General features: G+C 39.1%; 1 protein-coding gene across 4 annotated transcripts in view; it reads left to right on the forward strand.

The window, feature by feature from the left end:
* Positions 1–24,034, forward strand: part of THRB (thyroid hormone receptor beta) — a 203,488-nt gene that overhangs the window by 174,789 nt on the left and 4,665 nt on the right. For 3 of the 4 annotated variants that reach the window (XM_072153623.1, XM_072153622.1, XM_072153624.1), the window contains 5 exons: positions 16,597–16,697; positions 20,977–21,124; positions 23,003–23,208; positions 23,397–23,543; positions 23,754–24,012. In XM_072153623.1, the coding sequence (XP_072009724.1) occupies positions 16,597–16,697; positions 20,977–21,124; positions 23,003–23,208; positions 23,397–23,543; positions 23,754–24,012 (861 nt within the window). Of the gene's footprint in view, positions 1–13,409; positions 13,992–16,596; positions 16,698–20,976; positions 21,125–23,002; positions 23,209–23,396; positions 23,544–23,753; positions 24,013–24,034 lie in introns of those variants that run through there. The other variant, XM_072153621.1, reaches the window with a different exon arrangement.

The raw sequence follows: 24,034 nt of genomic DNA on the forward strand, positions 1-24,034 counted from the left end.
CTCTAACTCAGCCTCAACCAACAAATCTTTTTTTATATATATGTATATTACTTTATCTCACATTCTGGTATATAACATGAATTATAAGTGTTATGAAAATCAGGATTAACTCTTCATGTTATGACATCTAAAATAATAATCCTCCATGCTCTCTGGGTTAACCGATTTGGTCTTGATTGAATGCATTATCATCTGCACCATAGACTAGTGTTTGCAGTAACACTTGGTTGCTTAGCATTCTGATCAGGAGTTGACCAGAATAAAACAACACATAGACCTGCCCATTATATCATAAAAGAGTTGTGAATTTATTTCAGAAGTTCCATCATATTTGACAAGAAATGTTGCATGCACTTCCTGCTAGATTGACAGACACCGGGACTGAAGCCTGACAGACCTTTCAATTTAGTTTGTCAGGTGCCTCTTGCTTACTTCAGTAGAAAGGTTCAGAACTTCAATTTCTACCTTTCTTTTGGGTCTTTTTACAGAAATGTGAAAATTAGTAAGAATGACATAGTCACTATAAATTATGGTTATGTGCTGGAATACAATTTTTTTTTCGAAACCATTGATGACCAACCTTTTGAGCTCGGCGTGTGTCACTTCTAGAAAAATCCATAATTTCGTGTTATTCGAAGCTCTAATTAAAAAAAAAATTCTCTTCCCTCAGTGTTGCTGAGCGGTAACTGGTGGCTACATTGGAAGCAGGGTGAGATTTTGGTAGTTGTCATAAGATATTGGCCAGGGCGTGAGGAGCACACACGCCTGAGATAACTATCCTGTTGCTCCTGTATTAACTGAAATTGGATCTTGGTCCAGCCGTCTGCTGCTGACAGTGTAACTGTGGGACACAGATCTAGTGTTGTCAAATAGTGAAGCCGAAGCAGCAAACAGACAGTGTCAGCTTCTGTAGGTGGGGCAACTCTGCTGCTGAGAGTGCATCACAAGCGGTAGCTTTATTAGTGAAGGGCACTGCACCGAGCTTCCTGTGTGTCATTTCTGACACTTGTGTCATTGGTCAGCCATCACTACTCTTAACCCTGCTTCTGTGCAGAGAAAATTGAAGTTGAGTTTTTTGGAAGTGGAAACAGTTTTCAGGGGCCCTTCCACAGTTATACATTTGAGAAATAGGTAGAGCAGGGTAGGTACTTGTCACAAATCGGTGCACATGGATTGGACACATACACAGGAAAATCGATAAAAGGGTATTTTTATTCGGTATCTCTGGAACACAACGCGTTTCGGAGTCTAGTATGACTCCTTTATCAAGTGAGTAGATACTGCAGCGCGGGTGACAGGCCAATTCCCCGGACTTTACTACTCTATGAGCGCTTTTTGGTCTTTCCTTGTCCGCCTTTCTATATCACATTTGTGAAATAGCCAGAGTAGAAGAGTTTGTTCTCTAGAAACATCCTTTATAAACTTACACATATGGATAATAAATCATGTATACCAGAATGGCTAGATTTTTGTAGGATTCACTTAAAGGTTCCACTGCAGCTCACCCTCCGACATTCTTTCTTTAATCCAAATCTCTGTTGAGACTAAATGCACTCCAATGCTAGTAGCTGCATAATGCAGTTATATGAGCAACTGGATCCTGGCACCAGATTAAAAGCAATAAACTTTGTTTTCATTCTTTAAAACCTCATAACACGGCAGGGCAAAAAGTGTCATGACATTGAAAAGAGCGGGTAAACGCTTAAAAGTGGTAGACTGTGTGTGGGTTAGTTATCATAAGGCAAGCTCCTTGCACCTCTGCCCTTTAGATTTATTAAAGCGGCATTAATCCTTTAATACATCTGTTAGCAGTGTATGAGATAGTCACAAATACAATAGTCACAAAATAATTGCAAGAGGAGTAAAATAATCACAGCAGCACATACACCAGGAAGGGAGTGGAGTGCAATTTTTTTGCAATCATTTATGTCATAAATCTGTACACGGGTTAACACTAGCAGTGGTTTTATGCCACTATAAAATTTTAAATAACCCCAATGCGATTTTTTTTCTGCTCCTTTACACCAAAATGTCAAGAAAAATCTGTGATAATTGTCCACCTGTATGTCTATCTTATTGGAAATGAACTTAATAAAGCAAACAATTTTTTTTCTCCCTCCAAGCACTCTCCATGGCAAGTGGTTGTAAAGGGCTGTGAAGGAGGTGCAGCCGTTAGGGGGTTTTTGGCTAGTGTGGGGCACACCTGCCCAACATCTGTGCACTCACTACAGCCTGCATGAATGAAAGTTTACAGGCTGCGATGTAATTTTACGCAAGGCAGGACCAGGTAGGACCATAGAATTGTATGCAGGCAATAGCCATCCTGCCAAATATATCAGGAGGCTGGAACCTCAGCATGTTTATAGCAGCGCTGGAGTGGTGGAGACTTTATCCTACAATGGCACACGAGTGCCAGCACGTGATAAATGCCCCCCATTATTTCTGACACAAACCGCAAACATCCCATGATAGAAGTGTAACTTTATTTATTGTTATTTATTTATGATTGAATTTATCTTATTTATTTATCTTATGAATTTAGCTTCTACTAGTGCATTGTGGGAAAGGGAGGTTCAACCACTTGTACTCTTAGATTTCTGTATTAAAATTCTCCAGTCCGTAATGAAATGAGATATGTTGTTTTAATGGAAACAGAAGCATCAGGATTGTGTTTAAGGGAACCCGCCACCTCCTTTAAGCCCCTAAACCACAAAAAGTACCTCATAAATCGCATAATTAATGTGTTCTTCTGGTGTCTTTATAACTAGCCAACGCTGCAACATGCCTAAATAAAGAACTTATATTCCATGTCTGGGAGCTGGCCGAGCAGTCAATCTGGTTCACCTGCTATGGCTGTTTGGACATTGTACCCCGCCTACTTCCATCCCATCTGCCGCCCATGCCCTGCTTCCTTCATTTCCCACTTCACCACCAGCCTGCAGAGGTAGTTGTGCAAGTTCTCGCACATCAGTGGTGTGCTTGTGCTCTTTTCTTCCAGAGAAGAGTGGACAAGAGCGATTTGATGTCCAAATGGCCATCCGGAGGAGAGCTTGGTTGACTGCTCATCCATCTCCCTACCTTCCTGACTGGAGGAAATATATGAAATATACCGTGAGTGCAGTAATCAGGCATACTGCAGCATTTGCTAGTTATAAAGACACCTCCAGAATGCATAAATCATGCTATATACGGTACTCTTTGTAGTTTAGGGCGCTAAGGAGAGTGACAGGTTCCCTTTTAGTTTGTTGCAATGCCTCAAGTTAAATACTACAACAGAAGCTTGGAGCAAGAGGTAATGGCTGTAGAGATGTCGAATACAGAGAATACAGAGAACAAAGAGCACTGTAGTAGGAGGACAAACTCTTAGCAGCAAAATCCTATAATATACTGTATATACTCGAGGATAAGTCGACCAGAGTATAAGCCAAGGCCCCTAATTTTACCACAAATAACTGTGAAAAAGTATTGACTTGAGTATAAGCCTATGATGGGAAATGCAATGGTCACAGCCTCCCTGAGTAGTATAATGCCCAGCAGCCTCCCACAATATTTCCCAGCACCCTCACCCCATGCAGCAGCCTACCCCAGTAATGCCCCATGGAGCAGCCTCTCCCAGTAATGCCCCATGTAGCAGCCTCTCCTCATAATGCCACATGCTGCAGCCTCCCCCAGTAATAACCCATGCTGCAGCCCCTTCTGTAATGCAACCTCTTATTGTATAGAAAAATAAACGTACATACTCATCTTCCAATGCTCCTCGCGGCTCCTCTTCCTTCTCCTCTACATGTATAACAGATCGGGCAGGGATGCGTTCATGCGGTCTGCCTGACGGTTTACCTGTGTGCCTCAGGTTAGAGCGTATGGACGCGTCTCTGCCCGCTCTGTTACACGTGAAGTGAAGAAGGAAGAGGAGCCGTGCGGAGCATCAGAAGATGTGTATGTAAGTTTATTTTTTTATACACTTGTCTATAAGCCGAGTTGGGGTTTTTCAACACATTTTTTGTGCTGTAAAAACTTGGCTTGTACACGAGTATATACAGTAAATCCTTTTTTACTGTCCTGTAGATACTCACAACATACACAAAGATACATAGATCTCCAGGGCTGCTACCTAACCCAGCCTGTGGTTTTTCATGGGCAAAATTGCTGACAGTTTATTTTTAAGTGCAGTTATGTTTATTTAGGACCTGCTCACAATGCATTTCCCTACTATATTATTTAACATGTCAAAAATTCAATAATGAAAAACTAGGTTATTGTGTGTACAAATCAGCAATTAGACAGTAACTGACTGACCCACTGCCCCCTGCTGTGTCCTTAAGCAGATGCAAAATCTGAAGCATACAAATATGTCAACTTTTGTGCAGTATCTCTGAGAAAATGTTTGAGATGTTACAAACCTGCTCATTTAGAAAATTTCTATCTAAAATGTTTGCTCCTCTTATAGTACAACAATCATAGTTTTATATTTTGCACAAGGTCTCATTTGTTTCCAAGGCAACAAGTGTTCCAGAACGTTGTAGTAAAATATAATTCTTACACTTCAAAACCATACTGCATATAAAGAGCAGGGCAGTTATGACTTTTTATATCGCTTGTTGATTTAATGCACAGGTCACTATTGCAGCCATATTGTTTGTTTTTCCAGCTGCACAAATAAGGATGCATTCACATGCAGTGTGATGGGGAGGAGGTGGCCCCTGCTCCCTCCATAGGAAACAGCGGCGCACGGCTGCACACCAGGGAAAAGATAGAGCATGTTCTATATTTTCCTGTTGTGCAGCGCGGAATGGTGCCACACACGTCGTGCCGCCATCGCTGTCTATGGAGAAGTATATGCGGCCACAGATTTGCGGCCGCATGTACTTCCCCGAAGACGGCCGTGTGAATGAACCCTAAGCCTTATCATGTACACAGTTACTATGCAGTCTGGGGATCTGGGCTTCACTGTAGCAAGGTCACCCAATCTGAGTAGTTCCATAGTAGACAGCAGCTTGCCTCAGCAGGACAAGAGAGACATATGAAAAAAGAGACACATATGCAAAGCACCGGGAGTAATGCAAAGAAATGTCAGATACTAGCCAAGGTCAGGGATAGTGATGAAGAGGCAGGGTTGAGGCCATAGGTCAGTCCAGGCAACTACAATCTGGATAACAGAAGATCAGGAACAAGTCCAAATCCATAAACTAGCAGAACATCAACAACTGGAACGATCTACCTACAGACCGTAGTGTTCAGAGACCCTCCCGTAGGTGAATGTGCCTTAGATAACCAGTGATATACTGGGTTTGATTGTGGGCATATTCCAGAGGGTCCATTGGATTTAAAAAGCCAATGGACCCTCTGGAATATGCCCAAAATCAAACCCAGCATATCACTGGTCACTTGATATTGCTGCACGACTGAAAAGAGTCTGATAGACCAAATAAGTCAATTGGCAACCATGGTTGCTGCAGAGAGCATGATAGTGGGCCTCATAGACTGTCTATATTATAAATATGATAATTCATTATAGAGCAACAAACATGTAAAACAGACCTCTATATGTTCTATACCAAAGAAAATTAAAGAAAACCTATTCTTAACTAAGGTTACTTTGTAGCCAGAAATTATAAAATGTTTGAACTTTTACTTTCAGGCTCCATATCTTACCATCTGCTTTAACTTTGACTGTGAGACTATGTAACTTTATAGACAATCATTTGACTATTAACAAACTATTTAGCAAATTCTTAGTGATGCAGATTCTTGTCAGATGACTCCAGTGTTACCATTTTGCTCCTAAAGATCTATTTGTTATATCTTGGTAGTATCTTGTAACTTCTTCCCCATTGTTTTTTATTATGGCCTGAATGAGTCTTGGCATACTCTCAATCAGATTCAGGCATTTCTGATTCCAGGTCTCTGGTCTGGTCATACTGCAAGGCTCACTTGGGTATGAATGCAGTTTCTTCTTCAACCATACCAAAAAGGGTTGGGTAGGGGTCTGGGAACTTTTCAATCCAGCAATCTCAACACATGCTTCGGGTCATTTTCCCCTTGAAACTCAATGTTGTCCTTTTCTTACCTATAGAACATGTGTGTAATAGTGTGTAAAGAAACTCATTTTGTAGAATACTCACACACAGCATTGAAACTATCATTGATCCTGGTCAAGTACGCAAACCAATATCATCAGGCTTCCTCCACCAAACTTGAAAGTTTGCTCAATTCCTTGATCTGTTGGCCACCTTTCCCCCTGTTTTTCCCCCATTTGCATCCATCCGTACACGGTCTATTGTCTTAAAGGGGTATTCCTATCTGAGCATTAACATTTAATTTAACTCATTTGCCATACGTAAAAATTTCTTTAATTGGATGTTATTAAAAAAAATGTTCCTGTGTGAAGATAATTTCTCATAAATGTAGCCTTAGAAATGAGATCCCAAACATGCGCTATTAATTCTTCCACGACTGCTCGGCTTCAGTGTTCATTACCACAGGATGGCTGTGGGACATGCATTAATCCCAGACATCTCGTATACAAAAAAACTTTTGTTTATTTGATCAATCACCCCAGGAGAGGTGGCCGTATCCAAGGATACAGTCTTGTTTCTAAGGGACCTTACGACTACATTTATGAGAAATTATCTTCACACAGGTAAAAAAAATTTTAATAACATTTGAAGAAATGTATGTATATGGCAGATTAATAAAACTGAATGTGAATACCCCTTTAAGTCTCATTGCTGTAAATTAGTCATTTCAAGTCATAATTTCATATAATTTCAACTGTTATGGCACTCACATGATGCGGAGAGATGACCATCAGTAAGTTGGATGATGTTCCTTCTCGTTTCCTTGGAAATCTTCTTCATAGCTCCTCCTTTATTTGAACCATTGACCATATGAGCATTAAAGTAAATCTTTTAAACTTTGCTGCCCATTTGCTCATTATTGTTTATATTTTCCATTATTATTCCTTTTGTATTTTTTTGGGTGAGAGCATTGGCTGACTACATTGTTTATTTTATTGTTTTATTAAAAAAATACATCATATGACCAAAGGTCAAATTTTTGTACTGACTGCATTGTGACCAGCGGATGTTGTCACATTGTAACCTTATATAAGTGTTCATGAAATGTTTATGAAATTAAAATTACCAGAAATTCAGCAGGGTTGAATTCCCGGAATGGATGTGCCAATTTGCTCTATGAAGCACATAGGCGAAATTATCATGTAATTTTATGTAATCTCGGACTAAACTTGAGCATACTCAGGTTATAATAGCTAAATATTTGTTTGGAAAATTATTGCTTCTTCAGCAAGCAAGTGAATTGTCAAGCAAATGTTTTAAATGGCTAGGTATGTTAAATTCTAACATGTTTAAACCTTTTCCTTAGACTCATCATTTGGTTCACATGAATTTCTGCTATAGATAATAATAAATCTTTATTTCTATAGAACTCTCATATTCCACAGCACTTTATAGATCACGTGGGACATATACACATAAAATGAGGCATTGCAGAGAAATAACATGGTCAGATGAAGCAATAGGAATGAGAGCACTGCGCTCAAGAGCTTACAATCAATGAATGTGTTTGTATATCTTTTGTCATTTATGAAGGGATTTTCCAGCTAGCCAGAATACTATGTATAGAAAGGATAGCAAAGAGCATCAGCTTTAGCAATACTCAAGGATCAGTCCCCTCAGGCATGGTACGATACATACTTTCTAGCATTAGTTAAAACTCCTTCCCCTACAAAAAAAGGTCAATTGCAAATTAACTGAGAATAGGCACTTTTAGAAGATGGAGGTTGACATCATCTTGGGCTTCACAGCAGATAGAATTGCCTGTATTACCAGGTCTAGCAGACAAACCCTGATGCAATTTGACAGATTAGATTCAGATTTTTACAATGATTTCCGGATCATGGTACTATCGGCCAGATGTGATTGGGGCATCTGAAGTGACGCTATTCCGACAGCCTCTAAAAACGATTCTTTTCAGTTCATTTGCAGATGATTTAGGCTGATTGTACATAAGTGAGTTTGGTCTGATAAGTGAGGTTACTCTATGTTTCTGTGTGATACCACTCTACCAACATTAGGAGGGAAAGATCTAGACCACACATATATAAAAAAGGTTTTTAGTTACATGTTGATTAAATTGCATAACCCCACTAACCACTGCATGGTGATTATATTCTAGTAGCTTCCTACACCACTGATGGCGAACCTTTTAGAGACAGGTTGCCCAAACTATAACCAAAATCTACCGTGAAGTGCCAACATTGCATTTTAAGCAGTAACTTATTGCTACCTCTTCTTCAACATCTTTCAATCGTATCACCCCCCTTGAGGCCACCAATACAGTTGAAAGAAGGAGGGCACGTTTAGACTATTATTGTAGCTTCTCTAAAGGGTATCTCTGTGCAATAAGGTTGGGTAGGATAACCTAGAAAGATAATGCAGTTCTAAACAGCCAATGAAGTGTCACTTTAAAATAGAAGCATCTCTTAAGTTTCCTGGGACTGTAGGAAAATTTGGTGAATTTGGTCCTGTTTGGTGAACTCTGTGCTGGGGTCAATGGCCTGAGTGCCCACAGAAAGGGTTCTGAGTGCCACCTCTGGCACCCGTGCCATAGGTTCGCCACCAGTGTCCTACACTATTGGGTGCAGCACCACATAGGGGCTCATTAACTTAGGGTCGCGCTGCTCACTTTTGTCTGACGGCACGGCTTGGAAAGGTATTTAACAGGTGTCTGCGATGGGATTTTGGCACACGCAATAGATTTTTGGCACAGTTGCTCTGGCATCCATGCAACACAAATTAGGGGGAGTGCGGTCTGACGATCTGACTTATTTGGACTGAGCGCGGGATTTAACTTTCAAATTGTGACACAATACAATGCACTTACATGCAGCACTTAATAGATGGTCAGTCCTGAGCCGGGAAGCGACACATGCAGGATATAAGCCGCGCGATCTTAGTGAATCGTAGAACAGTGCATTATCGTCGGACAATTACTCCAGCAGATGGGTTAGTAAATGTGCTCCATAGTGTCACCCGCCACTGCAAAACAGCACTAGCGGGATCCAGAACCCAAGAAAAACTGCATTACAGTATATTGTTTGAGTGATCAGACCCTCTAATGTGTTTCTAGAAAACACTTATAAATTCACAAACAAGAAATGGATAGGCACATTTGGTTTACCATGTCTTAAAATGTAAAATCAAAATATAGAAATAAGCATCCTATACAGGGAAAGCTGTAATGGAAATAACATCCAAATGTTCAAATCACCAATTTTTTACCACAAAGTGAAAGCCATTTTCCCAGCTTCCCATTACATTGCATAGAATATGAAATGGTGCTGCTAAGAGAATTATTATTTGACAGCAGTTAATAAGCCCTAATATGGCTTTATGAGTGTGAAAAGTAAAAAAGACCAGGAATGCAAAAATGGAAAAGGACTGAAGGAGGTGAAATACCATATTGTAGCTATTTAGAAAGGCATAAGCAATTATAGTTCCTATCAAATGCTTACAAAAATCTATTATGGCACATGACATTTGAAAGGAACCAATCAGAGCTGCTTCAGAAACCAATACAGACACAGTTCCTTATGGAACCTTGTGGCTTTTTGGTCCATTATGAAGAAAAAAAAAAATACTTCCCTGAGTACATCTGCACTGACCACAGGGAACCCCTGAAAATGTGCCAGGAGAGGAGTACAGCTCCTTAGGCTCATCTCACGTAAGTCTAAAGGTTTGTTTAGTAACTCCATCAAAGTTCATGTAAGGAACCTTGCTGCTCGCTGATCTGACATGGGTTCAGGAAGGGAGCCTGCCGTGTATCACTGGACCTTGCTCTGACAGCTTTCCGCCCTCCAAGAGCCTGTGTGATTTAGCTGCCACCACTTGTCATATAGAAGCTGACGAGACAACTAGGATATATTACGCACCAATATGATATTACAGTCACAAATTAAGCAATCAATATAGGTAATAGGTATAGTTATGGGATCATTAGAACACAAGAAGGCTCTTATTAAATGGAAGTTAAATATCATTAGGACAGTGAGCACAAATAATAATAATGTGATGTTACAATTCTGTCCCCTGGGGAAGCAGAAATGCCTGATCAAACTGTCTACAAGGAACCCACAAAGAATGAAAATTTTTAGATGGAGACTTTCATCTAAATAGATTCTAACATTCAGTGAGCAGCCCCCCTACTTGTGATGACACCAGGAGGCCTGGCATATGATAATTTCCTTTTATTACTAGTAGGTGGAAGCATACCTGGTATGCCTTTAGAATATTTCTTTGCTGATATTTTGCCCTGGGGGCATCATATAAACTTGGTTTTAATCCCATCTTCTCCCTCATAATGCCCTACACACATACTATGCATGATGATTTCTGTAATAATTACAGTTATGGAATTGCTTCCTGTTGTAGTGAAGTCACCTCTCACCCATTACCACTGCAGAAGCCTACCTGTAATTATTAGGGACATTAGTGGAGCTTAAATATGAACCATGCCACATTTTTCTTTGATCTATAAATAAAGATGGAGTAGACCATAACCTATAGTTAAACTGGTGAAAGGACGTAGAGAGGCTCTCCTCCCCACTCCATTCATTTTATGAGGGGTTCTGGGTGAGCACTGATGGGGTGTTGATCGTGCTTTATTCCGGGCCTGTGTTTAGAATAGCAGAAGAATTTTTAGAGTCTCTCATAATTTTGATCTTATCACCACAGTTCATATAGGGCCATTTGGGACACCAAGCCACCTGACAGGCTTTTTAAGGGTCTTCAGCTCACTGTTATTTGCAGAATGGCTGTAAAATATTTTCATGTTAAAGTTTAAATTTTTCAAGTTTGTTTATAATCTACCTGCTTTTGATTTCCTTACATCATGTCTATCGGGCTGTAGTTAGGATTAGACTAGTCTTAAACTATAATTAGTTTTTCCTTTCTGCCTTTCCGTCATGTCTTTGTATTTAGCAGCATTATGCTTTACATCTCCTTTAAAGAGGTTATCCCATTGTAAACATTTACCTAAGGAATCAAAATTAGAGAACACTCAATTTACTAAATGTCAATGTCATTGTCTAGTCCTATCTGAGTATATGTTCACATGAGTAAAATAGCTTTTTTTAAAAAATCTTATTTAATGATTTGTATATGTTGTAAAGCACAGAAAAATGAAAATGAGATCATTGTAAAACAATGCTGATCAAAATTAGAAAACACTTTCAGGTAACTGCAAGATTTCGGTGTTAACCTGGCAACTCGTGTTGGTTTCCTTAATGATCTGACAAACCCTATTTAACTGGCATCCAAACTTTCCAGTTTTTACTTACTTTGCAAAATGGTGTGTTGTTCGAGGCTCCGGTAGCAGGTTGCCAAGATGAAGGCCAAAGGGGTGACCCTATCAGTCATACCAAGAGAAGTTGCTCATTACAAGTCTGTGATTTCTAGAATATTGTATCTTTACAACAATACAAACTGAGTCGGGTGCCCCAAGAAGGCGGGTCACCCTCGAAAGACAAATGCAAGAGAAATAAATTGGAGAATCTCCATGGATAATTGTTTCAACACTGCAGCTGGAATTGCTTTCCGGGTCAGCACTGAACAGGGTAAGGATATGTCTCTTCATACAGCGTCTCGATATTTAAGAGTATTTGAACTGAAAGCCCACTCTACAGTGACAAAACCTCTTATTAGCAGCAAGAATATAAAGGCTTGAGGAGCATGTTGTGAAGACAAAGGAGAAGTGATCACATTTTAGTGATGAAAGCAAGTTTAATTACTTTGAATCTGACACACTGGGGAAAGACTGAACCCAAAGTGTATAAAGAAATCAGTCAAAGGTGTTCGAGGAAGTGTTATGGTTTAGGGAAAGTTTTCTGCTGCAGGAGCCCTCATACAGCTGCATGGAAGAGTGAATGGAAATTTGTATTCGAGCCTTCACTCATTAGCCAACAATTTTCATGCAGGACTATGCGCCATCACACAGTAAAGCGGGTAAAGCAGTTCCTTGAAACAGAAAACAGAACCATAAAATAGCCAGCACAGTCTTGATCTAAACCCAATAGAAAACCTCTAGAAAATCCTTGGTGACACAGTTATGGCCAAGAAACCCACAACTGTCACTGAAGTGTGGAAGAGACTCACACCAGACCAGTGTGAGAGACTAGTGATGTCCTGTGGCCACAGACGTGCTAAAGTCATTCAAATCAAAAGCCTGGAAACAAGTTTTAAGTATATAGATGGATAAAAAATGAATAAGAGCCTTATTTACAATATTTTTTCAGGTACTACAATAAAAAAAACACTAAATTCAATTAAATAACTTCAATGGTGGGAGTCATTTATCTTAGTTTTTTTCTTTTTTCCTGTTATACTTTTTTGGGTGTATTGGTAGATTTGTGCAAAAATGTATGACTTTTTTACCGGACCAGAAAAGTATGCCGTGATCAAGATTTCCAGTGTTGCATCTTATTTATCCTTGTAATCCAGATGTTGACATTTAAAAAAAATCTCACATTTTTGTGCAACAGTTGAACTTTACTCCCCTGCTGTCATAGAAAAAAATATTAGATAGGTCATATTTCTAGACGGATATATGACCCTCAGGGAGTAGCATAATTTGGTGGGAGTCCACAATTACAATTGTAGCCATCACATTTCAGATAACTTTAGCCTCAATTACCTCTAAAAGATTGGAGGTTGGAATAAAAGATTTGGTTATGCAGACATGTTTATTACATACATGCAGTATGTCTGTATAAGTGCCATGCCACAGATGTGTTGCTGGGACTATGTGACTCCATGATAACAAATAGTTACTTGCATTGCTGCTAGTTTTATGGAAGTTTCATTGTATGTTAAAGTCATTAACTGCTTATGTAGTCATTGACAATATATGATAATAATTTTCCTTGTACAACCTGTGATTTTGTATGCTTTATGTGAAATACATGTGCTTGATGGGTTTATCAAGAACTAAGAAGGTCTATGAATGGCAATCAATACCTGCCACCCTGCAGAAGGTTGCTCTCCACAACTCTGTTAATGCTGTAACACCAAATCAATAGAACTGATTGTGGATTATGTTGTTACAATGTTTACCTTTTAGGTTCTGGTATGGGTCATCTAGGTTTTTCCTACTGAGTTTCTTAAAGGATAGAGTTAAAAACTTCAGCCTATTGATTTTAGGATTTTACACAGCCCTCTGACTCACTTAGGCTTTGCTTTTTAACTTGTCAAGTGCATGTCACACTGACAGGTCTTGAATATGAAAGCTTGAAGTTATTGCCCAAACTTAAATAAAGTCAGGATTGTAGCCTGCCGCCTTGTGTTGTGTCTGTAATACCTTCTGCTACCTGTCTGTGAAGCCATCTCTGTAGGATTTAGCCGTGGCTCATAGATTAGGACCTTAAACTGTCATAAATCTCTTTTCCAACATGTTTGGCTTCTCGGTTGTATCCTAGATATAAATAGGATCTTAGGACACAAGGTGCTGCTCCAAACAGGGTGCTTAGCTTTGAGGCAGACTTCAGTCACTCGTGTATATTCATTATTTTCTCCCCTCATTTCATGTGTATGCATGTTTATGTGTGTGTGGTGCATACGTAAAGTAGGAGCTCACCCCGGATATCAAAATGAACTACTGCATTCAGGAAATGTACGAAATGCCCCAGTGTGCTTCTAACACCTTCTGTATGCAGCCCTCCGAATACTGCACTTATTTAGAGGATAGCGAGAACTACAGTTCTTGTGAGGCTTATGTCCTACACAATAATAATATATATATGGATCAGGCCTGGGCGGTGAATCAGGCTTATACCTCTAGTTACCCTGGAAACATGTTTAAAAGCGAGTACTCAGAAATGGACATGGCCCTGAATTCATACAACCAACCTGAGTATTTCTCTGAGGAAAAAGCAACTTTTTCACAGGGGCAGTCTCCGATGTTCTCACAGAAAAAAGGTAGGGAAGCTTTTGTCTTTCCGTGTTTCTGGTAAGTGTTTTTGCATGTCTGCTTACCTGTGTGCTCGCAACTGGGTTTCATTTTAAAGTTGTGGATGTTTTTTAACACATCGCCCTTCCGTCTGTGATCAGCCGTATCGCTAGGTTGCTAGGAGATTAAAATGTTTTTATTTCTCTGCTTCACAGAATTTCTTTTATGCCGTTTTTAGATTTATGCCATTATGTAGGTGACCTTATTGAACACGCAGTTAAAAATCGGGGTGTTTTAATGGGGTGCCTGATGACTGATGTGTGTGGCGTGTATGCTCACCCATGTAGGAGAGGAATTCATTTTTGTGTAATTAACCCCTACATTTCAGTTATCTTTCTATCTATCTATCTATCTATCTATCTATCTATCTATCTATCTATCTAGATATTTGAGACCTTATACAATAACAATGTAAAATACAATATATGGATAGTACACATAGGCTGAATTTCGGAAGTTGCTAGTCTTTCCCTGTAATTACTAGTGCCCATGTACATGGTACATTTTACATTCTTTGTATTTAATAAAATCATTTCTATATCTTAATAAAACTATGAAATGTACAGATGTTGAATGACTTTGCAATGTAATCTAATATAATCAGACATAGTTGTACATCCAGGTGTAACTAGAAGGAACAATGCTAGTGATTTTATAATGCAAGAATTTTTTACATACCATATGTTCTATAATTTTTCTGTGAATTTTAAACAGAAATAGACCCTTGTTTCCAGCATTTATCCTTATGAAATGTCTCTTCAATTCCTTTCCGTGCGTTACCTAGTGACTCATAGATTTAACTAGTGATGCAGCATAGTACCCGGAGGGGGTCTCTACATTGTTCCCATGTACAGGATAGTTATTTATGAAGGATTTTGCATACCTGTAATGAATCTACATATCCTCTAAGGTCTGTTGTTTAAGCCACTGGGTTACATGCAAAAATGCCATATTTTTCACCTCTTTCCTTCTTACCAGTCATGAAACATAATAATACCCCCCAGGGGAATGAGATCATTCTAGTTCACCAAACTTAGATAATACAGGGATAGTTGATCAGAGTGAACTTTACCTGTGTAATACAACATATGAATGCATGCTGCTCTCATAGTGCGACCTGCAGATAATTTTCTAAGCTTCAAACCTCCCAGGTTTAAAACTTTATTCAAATTCCATCTTTTTCTGATGATTTGTGAAAAGTTGCATGTATATGTATTGTCCTGTTATTATGCCTTGAGTTTAGTTCAGTGAATGCTTCCTTCACTTGACAGTAAATGTACATATTGATAGTCTTTATGTAGCCCACTACAGTATTGAGCCTGTCATGTCATCTTAGTCTAAATATATATTTAGTGTTAAATCAACATTATTGAATTTCCTACAAGAGGCAATTAATCCAGCGGTGAGGACAGAAGGTGGCTGAAAGGACTTGCTTGTCCTTATTGATCAGCATTGATTTAGATTTAATGAAGACTCTATAGCAACTCATTAAAACACAAGAGAACAGGTGTCCCCTTTCAACCTTCCCAATGTCTTTGTGGTATATCAGAGCTATGGTAATGGAATAACTCTTTAATTGCGGGTACATTGCTTGGGGCAGAAGAACAGTTAAAATGACATTTTTAAAAAAATTATAATAATATCCATATAGAAAAAAATATAATATCTAATAATGTATATTATAATTATATTTGTGATCAGATATTTCTGTCTTTTAATACAAATATGTAAAGGATAAACTCTACCATTTGTATATGTATAAGTATATGTTTATCATATAAATATGTAGTACGTATTCACATTTTCTGAAGTGCATTTTTTAAAAACAAAATTTATAATATATACTTTAGCCGTAACCTCTCTAAGCTTGTGTTTCTTTGGTTCTTTGGTTCAAAACAAATATATTCCTGTGTTTCTACACCTTACAGAGTAAAATAGTTGTTTCAGCTAACAAATGGACAATAAAAGCTAATGTGCTTGGACAAGTTATAATTTATTTATTTTATTTATTTAATAATAATAATAATTCCTTTATGTACACAGCGCACACAGATTACACAGCGCTGCACAGAGCTTGCCAAATCAGTCCCTGTCCCCAATGGGGCTCACAATCTAATCAACCTACCAGAATGTTTTGGAGTTTATTTAAGTATTACTTCACATAATATTATGGAACAATGCAGTGGTAATTGGGGTTATTTTTAAAATATTTTTATCTATTTTTTTAAGTTATCAAAACAAACTTAAACAATGAATGCTGATATTTTTGTAAACCTGTTAAATTCTATTTTAAAATACTTTTAAGGTTGTTGTTTATAGTGAATGAATAATACAGCAACTGTACAGATAATAAAACTCAACAAAGATTAAACCTAGTTATCTTCTCTTGTTTGAGTAAATATTTTTGGCCTAAGCACCAATGGTGACATGCACTGAAGGATGCTAATACCTAATACATCTCCACAGAGAGGTGCAAGGATGTGTCCCTGCTGTCACCAGTTCCTGAGGCAGGCTATTCCATTGGTAGATATTATTACCTGATATAGTAATGCAAACCTATTTCTTTTCTTCTAGGGTACATACCCAGCTATTTGGATAAAGATGAACTGTGTGTGGTGTGTGGAGACAAGGCTACGGGGTATCATTATAGATGCATTACTTGTGAAGGCTGCAAGGTATGTAAATTAATATATATCCACACAGTTTTTAAATTAATACTCCTTTGAGCAAACCACCCAGTTTGTACACAAAAGAAGTCTCGTTTATTGGCGGTCTACACTCCCAAAAGGGAAAAGTAGATTGAATGCAAGATAAAGTGTTTGCCATCATCTACAACTCAAAAGACAGATAATTTTGTTATCACATCAGTGGTCCCCTATCTGTTTTCACAATCAAAGTCACCAGTCCATTTCCTAGTTCTGGATTGCCCATTGGACGTGGCTGCAGAAGAGGCTGCTCTCACATTTTAGTCCTCAGCACTGTTCTCCCATCATTACTATCATTTCTACAGAAACCTTCTCTTATTCCAGGTCCCTAGTATGGTATCCCTCTAAATGTTGGTACTGAGCATGGTCTTTCTATTCAGGTGTATTCATGTGCACAGGTGCACAGTGCCCCATTATTCTTCTAAAGAATTATGAATCATTTTCTCATTTTTCCCATTTACTGACATCTAATTGGGCAAAATGAGAAGTGTCCCAATAAACAATGTGCCATATTCATGGAAGTTTACATAATCCTATCTGGATATCCAGTTCCTGGGAATGTTCTTGCAGAACCGGGAAAATTGATTTGTTTGCTTAGTACATCTCCTCTGATGTCACTTGAAGGTCTCCACAACTCAAGCACAGTGAGGAGTAGTTTATCCTGATTGCATCCACATTTAAACTGAAATGGTTGCGATCAGAAACTAGCACCACATGTTTGTTGTTTAGAGGCAAAAGATGTGGTCCTTGTTCCCAATCACATACGTTTCAGTGTAAATGAAGGTGCGATTGGGGGAACCTCCTCTCGACAGTGCTTCCTAAATTCAATTCAAACCCAGTGTGAACCCACAGAGAACCTAAATGTGCCCACTAACACTAGCCTACTGACTCACTAACCTATATTGAGGGGTTGTCCAGGCTTGCAAAATCGTATATCCATTTACGCCTTAACGCTTACATTCGGCAACGAGCACCTGTGGTATTCCTGATCACATGAATTTAAGCATAAAAGCATAAACAGTCAAAAGTAACTCCTGAGCTGATGGCAATTCATTGTTGTGGACTTTGTGGGTCTACTAGGAGGCCAGAGCTTCTTAATAGATCTGGACCGCAAAGCACCGGCTTGAGGGAATATTAAGAAATTAATATAGTCCCCCTATTTCTATTGAAAGGAGGGATCTGTAAAGCACATAAACACTGTGTGCTAGTCACATTTCACAGAACACTATGCTGGAGTCAGGAGTCTGAGCATCCTAGATCTACATGAAGCAGGGTGTATTTGCATCATATAAAAACTATGTGTGGGAAAAGCAAGAAGAGGGGTCTTTGGAGAGAGAGTAATGTACAAGCGAGCGACTTACTCAAATCTTATAGGAAATTCTGTCCAAACAAAAGAAAATAATCCACCTTTTCAAAAGGCAGCCACTACGTAGATGCAAGACACGGAAGGGTTAAGGCTGTGACAGTAGTACCAGACTATGGTGGGGGGTCTGATGGAACTTGAGTACAGTATTTTTCAGACTATAAAGCGCACCAGAGTATAAGGCGCACCATAAATAAATGCCTGCTAAAATGTCTTAAGTTCATATATAAGGCGCACCGGATTATAAGGCGCACCTGATTATAAGGATGAATGACCAGCAGGAGGCAGACCTGTGCACAGTTCAAGGCAGCTGTTGTCTGTAAGCACAGTTCATACATAAGGCGCACTGGACTAAAAGGCGCACCTGATTATAAGGATGAATGACCAGCAGGTGGCAGGCCTGTGCACAGTTCAAGACAGCTGTTGTCTGTAAGAACTGTTCATATATAAGGTGCAATGGATATAAGGCGCCTTATAGTCCAAAAAATACGGTACATTTCACTTATCTCTAATCTTCTGTCTATGGTTGAGGGCCCAATAGCTGCTCTTGGCCGAAAATTATGTGCTGCTGTGTATACAGGCTCCTCTTAATACTCAGCCTGGCATCATCTTCTTCCTGCACTCTTGTTCCTACTAACAAGCAGAGCGGGGATTGTCTAGAGTCTCTTTCTCTCTTATGTTTCTCCTCCCCCTCTATATCCTCGTCTCAATCTGATATTGTAAATCTATGCTTAGGATGAAACACCTTCAATATCTTATGTATTCAGGGCCGATTCTAGCATATTTGCTGCCTGAGGCGAATATTAAAATGCTGCCCCCCCCCCGCTCCCTGTTAAGTAAATGCTGAAAACTTTACTTAACAATTAACAACCCTACAGACAGCTCCCTGACACTGTGTGACTGACTACACGTTCTGAGAGGCATTAGTGACATCTAGTACCTTATAGATGACAAGCTCTTCCATCAGGGGGACTTTATTCCGGGTTCTCCAATCCATGACGTATCACTGATGAGTTCATGGCCAGATATCTTCAGCTCCGTGCAGCATCTCCACCCGGCGTCCCTAAAAATACCACAGTCACCTACAGTATAAAGTCTCCTGGATAACAACACTGTGCTCCTGAATAATATATACTCCTCACAACACAACTGACCGCACTCTCCACACATATAAAACATCCCGTCATTATATATATATATTCTACTGGAATTATAGCATGCACAGCAGCAATCAATATACAACACCCCCAATTTATTAATACAGACCCCCCCCCTAACATTTAGTTTAAATTATGCAAAGTAATCTACTGTATCCTATAACTAATATATCCCACCCTGTTATTATGTTACATGTGATTTTATATTCAGTGCTACCCTGATTAATGTAAATATATAGCACCCCCTAATATACATCCCCCCAGCTTAGTAATATACAGTATCGCATATACAGTTCCCCCGCTCAGTAATATACTGTATCCCATATACAGCCCCCCCCCCCCCCAGCTTAGTAATATACTGTTTACCCCCCAGCTGAAATCTGGCCCCATATAAATAAATATATCAAACCCCCCCGACAGTATAAAACAGTTATGACCCCATATAATATATCAAACCCCCCCCCCCCCACAATATAAAACAATTATGGCCCCATATAATATATTAACCCCCCCATAATATATCAACCCCCCCCCCCCAGTATAAAACAATTATGGCCACATATAATGTAAACAGCACCCCCCCCCCCAGTATATGACAATTATGGCCCCATATAATATATACCCCCCCCCACACAGTATAAAACAATTATGGCCACATATAATGTAAACAGCACCCCCCCAGTATATGACAATTATGGCCCCATATAATATATACCCCCCCACACAGTATAAAACAAATATGGCCACATATAATGCATACAGCACCCCCTAGTATATGACAATTATGGCCCCATATAATGTATACAGCCCCCCCCCCCCCACACAGTATAAAACAAGTATGGCCACGTATGCCCCCACACACACACACACAGCATATGACAATTTTGGCCCCCATTCCCCCTTATCAGCCAGATTAGAATTAATGAAAGTGCATGAAAAATAATAAAATCCTACTCACCTGCAGGCAGCTGCTCCCTCGGCGCGCGGCTCCGGTCTTCATGCGGCTCTCCTGTGAGCTGCGGCTCCGCGCAGTGACACAGGCGTCGTGACGTCATGACGCCTGTGTCACTGATTAGAACGGAGCGACGCAGCAGCCGGAAAGGCGCTGCGTCGCTCCGCATATAAATCGCGCCTGTGTCTTAAAGAGACAGGCGCGATTTATTTAGCTGGTGGACGATTCGGGCGTTAATGGACGCCCGAATCGCCCACTTTAGAGCGGCGAATTTCGCCGCCCTGTACAGGGACCCGCAATCTGCCGCCTGAGGCGAGATTTTCATCTCGCCTCATGGCAGATGCGGCCCTGTATGTATTATAATGCTAGAGATCTAGCTGCTTCCAAGCAAATTGTGCAACAAAACTCTATAGTGCAGTCCTGTTCTTGCCATCAGATCCATTGAAACTTGAGTGGGGCCATTATAGGTCAGTAGGGTTCATCAGACGCTGTTTAGATAACTATCAATGCCAGTATGAACTTTGTTTAAGGTATTGTCTGCAGTTTTAGAAAGTTAAGAAAATATCTACACGTTCAATTGTAAAATTCATGCTTGATACATTTTTTTATACTCTATTCACATTTCTGTTAAGAAACTTATGAAAGTTTCTAATGCATCAAAGTAGATCCCTTCTGTGTGTCCCATGTACAAGGGCATTATAACAATGACGTGAACATAAACTCTTTGATGGTTATGTATACTTTATGTATTGTAATGGGGGCATTTACAATCCGCAGGGCTTTTTTAGAAGAACTATTCAGAAGAACCTTCACCCCAGCTATTCATGTAAATATGAAGGAAAATGTGTGATAGACAAAGTAACAAGAAATCAGTGCCAAGAATGTCGGTTCAAAAAGTGTATCGCTGTTGGCATGGCAACAGATTGTAAGTAGTTTATAAGAGATATTTGTGGCTTACTTTCCCAAATGCCATCCAATAAATTCTCTCAAATAACAACTTGAAATATGTCATCCAAAAGGATCACATGCAATATGTTTTGGGCCTGACATCAGTTCATCTGTCAATACTGCTTTTGTGTTAACTATAATGTTGTATGGCATAGCAAATGAGACAATTGCTGTACTGTGCGGAGAAACATAAAAAAAAACATTAGCTGCATTTTATCTGAAGTAAAAATGGATTTATAAATGGGTCTATTTTCCAAACTAAAAATGAGGAATTCACACAGTGTTGGTGAGATGCTACTTACATAATTGTTGAAGAACTGAAGAATAAATGCAGCACATGGACCATTTCTTAATTAAGTAAATCCTGAATTTGAATTAATAAAATTATGCATATGTGCATAAATTAACTAGTTTCTCAAATTGAGAAAATTTTTTCTACTTCTAGAATATGTTCTGCTTTAGGATTGATAATATTACTAGAATCTATCTAGATACGTGCACAATAGGCAGAGTCTAAATGAAGAATAAGTCACTGGTAGTCGATTTTTCCCGTAAATCTCGTGTCGGGGTAAAGTAAGAAGATCCTCATGCACTTAAGGTGTTTGGTTGGCTTTGGTTATATTGATGATTGACCTGACATCAGTCTAATGGAATGATCACCTTAACCCCTTCCTGTCATTTTCAGTACCACTGTTTTTGTGACTTTGGGATATAACTTTTTGATAAATGTATGCCTTTTTTGGTTCAAAGGATCAACAAAAATAGCAGTTTTAGCTTTTTTGTTAGGGTAGATTAGCACTAGGGGCTTCATAGTCAGCATAATAAACCGTACGGGTGTGATGTGTATTATACCTATAGCTCTCAAAACATAGAAACACAACTGTGTCAGCTGTATGTAAGCCTCAATGTAGGCGGCCAAAACATCAGCAAATACAATGTAGATCAAAGAGCAGTGAAAAAGATCTGATGTTATAAAGCATACAGAGTAAACAGAGTAAAAAACACTATATATAAAAGTTAATCCATTTATTGGTATGCTTTAAAAACATTTTTAAAAAAACACCATATAGTGATGTGTTTGTACAGCCAGGCACCTTAAATACCTGGTGACTGGTACCTATAGCTTGGCTAGGACAGGGATTCTATTAGGACCTCGGCTCATGTTACTCATTTAACAACTATGCTAAAAAATCAGGATTGATTGGTATCATTTCTGTTCTTGTTTTGCATCAGTCTCCCGTGATAATCACTTTCACTTATGAGTATATATAAGTTCATTCCCTTGTGTAGATTTGTGTTCATTTCCCCTCATCTGATGCTGGTGGTTGCAGAAGGAACAGTAGCGTAATGCCAGTCTCCAGATTTTGCTGTACTAGAGCTACTGCATAGCTCTGCTAATACAGATTTGTGCAACTGAATGAACCAACTGAAATGTTTTTAGATGATCTAACAATTCTAAATGATGGGAGAAAATTTTCAGTATCTCCTTCCAAAAGCAACATAATCAGGTGATATGAGGGAAAACTACGTTAGCAGGGAATTAAAAAAAAAACATAATCTTCCAAATCCTGCATTTATACAAGGAAACAGATTATATCATGTATAAATGGATAGTACAAGGTCATTGTAATAGATTAATAGTTACCAATGAATTATGTCCAAATTCATTTAGTGTGATATGGCATTTTACGTCACCCATGTTGCCAGCTTCAACTAAGGCTTCTAGTTACTAAACATTTGTGTTTAATTTCATAGCTCTGCCAGTCATCTTTTAGCCAGAGGATTCTTATAGCGTCAAACTGAGAAAAAAATATATTCAGAATACTTATTGATATGCATGTTCACTCTTTTTAAGTGGTTTTGGATGACAGCAAGCGTTTGGCAAAAAGGAAGCTGATAGAAGAAAACCGAGAAAAGAGGCGTAAGGATGAACTGCAAAAGTCAGTGGTACAGAAGCCTGAACCAACATCGGAGGAGTGGGAGCTCATTCAGGTGGTCACTGAAGCTCATGTGGCAACCAATGCACAGGGAAGTCACTGGAAACAGAAAAGAAAATTTCTGGTGAGTATAAGGTCCTAGTGGCAAGTACATGTGGTTTAACGCACAGTCTTGATGTGATATGAAACTTTAGGGGACTGTGTTACTGAGCTGAAGAAACTAAACATATTTATCATTCTTGCATTCAGAGTTGACTTATCTTCATTATTTTATGTTATATGACTCCTTTTTTATTTTCTGTTTAACACCAGCCAGAAGATATTGGACAGGCTCCTATAGTTAATGCTCCAGAGGGTGGAAAAGTGGACTTAGAAGCCTTCAGTCAGTTTACAAAAATAATCACCCCAGCAATTACAAGAGTGGTGGATTTTGCCAAAAAATTACCTATGTTTTGTGAGGTAAGTACTTTTACGTGAATGGATAAAGACAGGAGTTGACTTTTTGGTAGGAGAGTAAAGACATAAAATTAGTAGACCAACTGGTAACATAAATAACACTTTAAAATATAAATATACAACACTAACACTAAATGTTATGATATCATCAATCGATTGAAATAGAAGCAATCTATTAATATAGTTACATGAACAATATTTTCTCATTCCCAGCTGCCATGCGAAGACCAGATCATCCTCCTCAAGGGTTGCTGCATGGAGATCATGTCACTCCGAGCTGCAGTGAGATATGACCCAGAAAGTGAGACATTAACACTGAATGGGGAGATGGCAGTCACAAGAGGACAACTGAAAAATGGTGGACTTGGGGTAGTATCTGATGCCATCTTTGATCTAGGCGTATCGTTGTCCTCATTTAATCTTGATGATACCGAAGTCGCCTTGTTGCAGGCTGTGCTGCTTATGTCATCAGGTGGGAGCTAGTACATTTTCCA

Source organism: Engystomops pustulosus, chromosome 5 (assembly GCF_040894005.1).
Source record: "Engystomops pustulosus chromosome 5, aEngPut4.maternal, whole genome shotgun sequence".
Classification (NCBI taxonomy): Eukaryota; Metazoa; Chordata; class Amphibia; order Anura; family Leptodactylidae; genus Engystomops; species Engystomops pustulosus.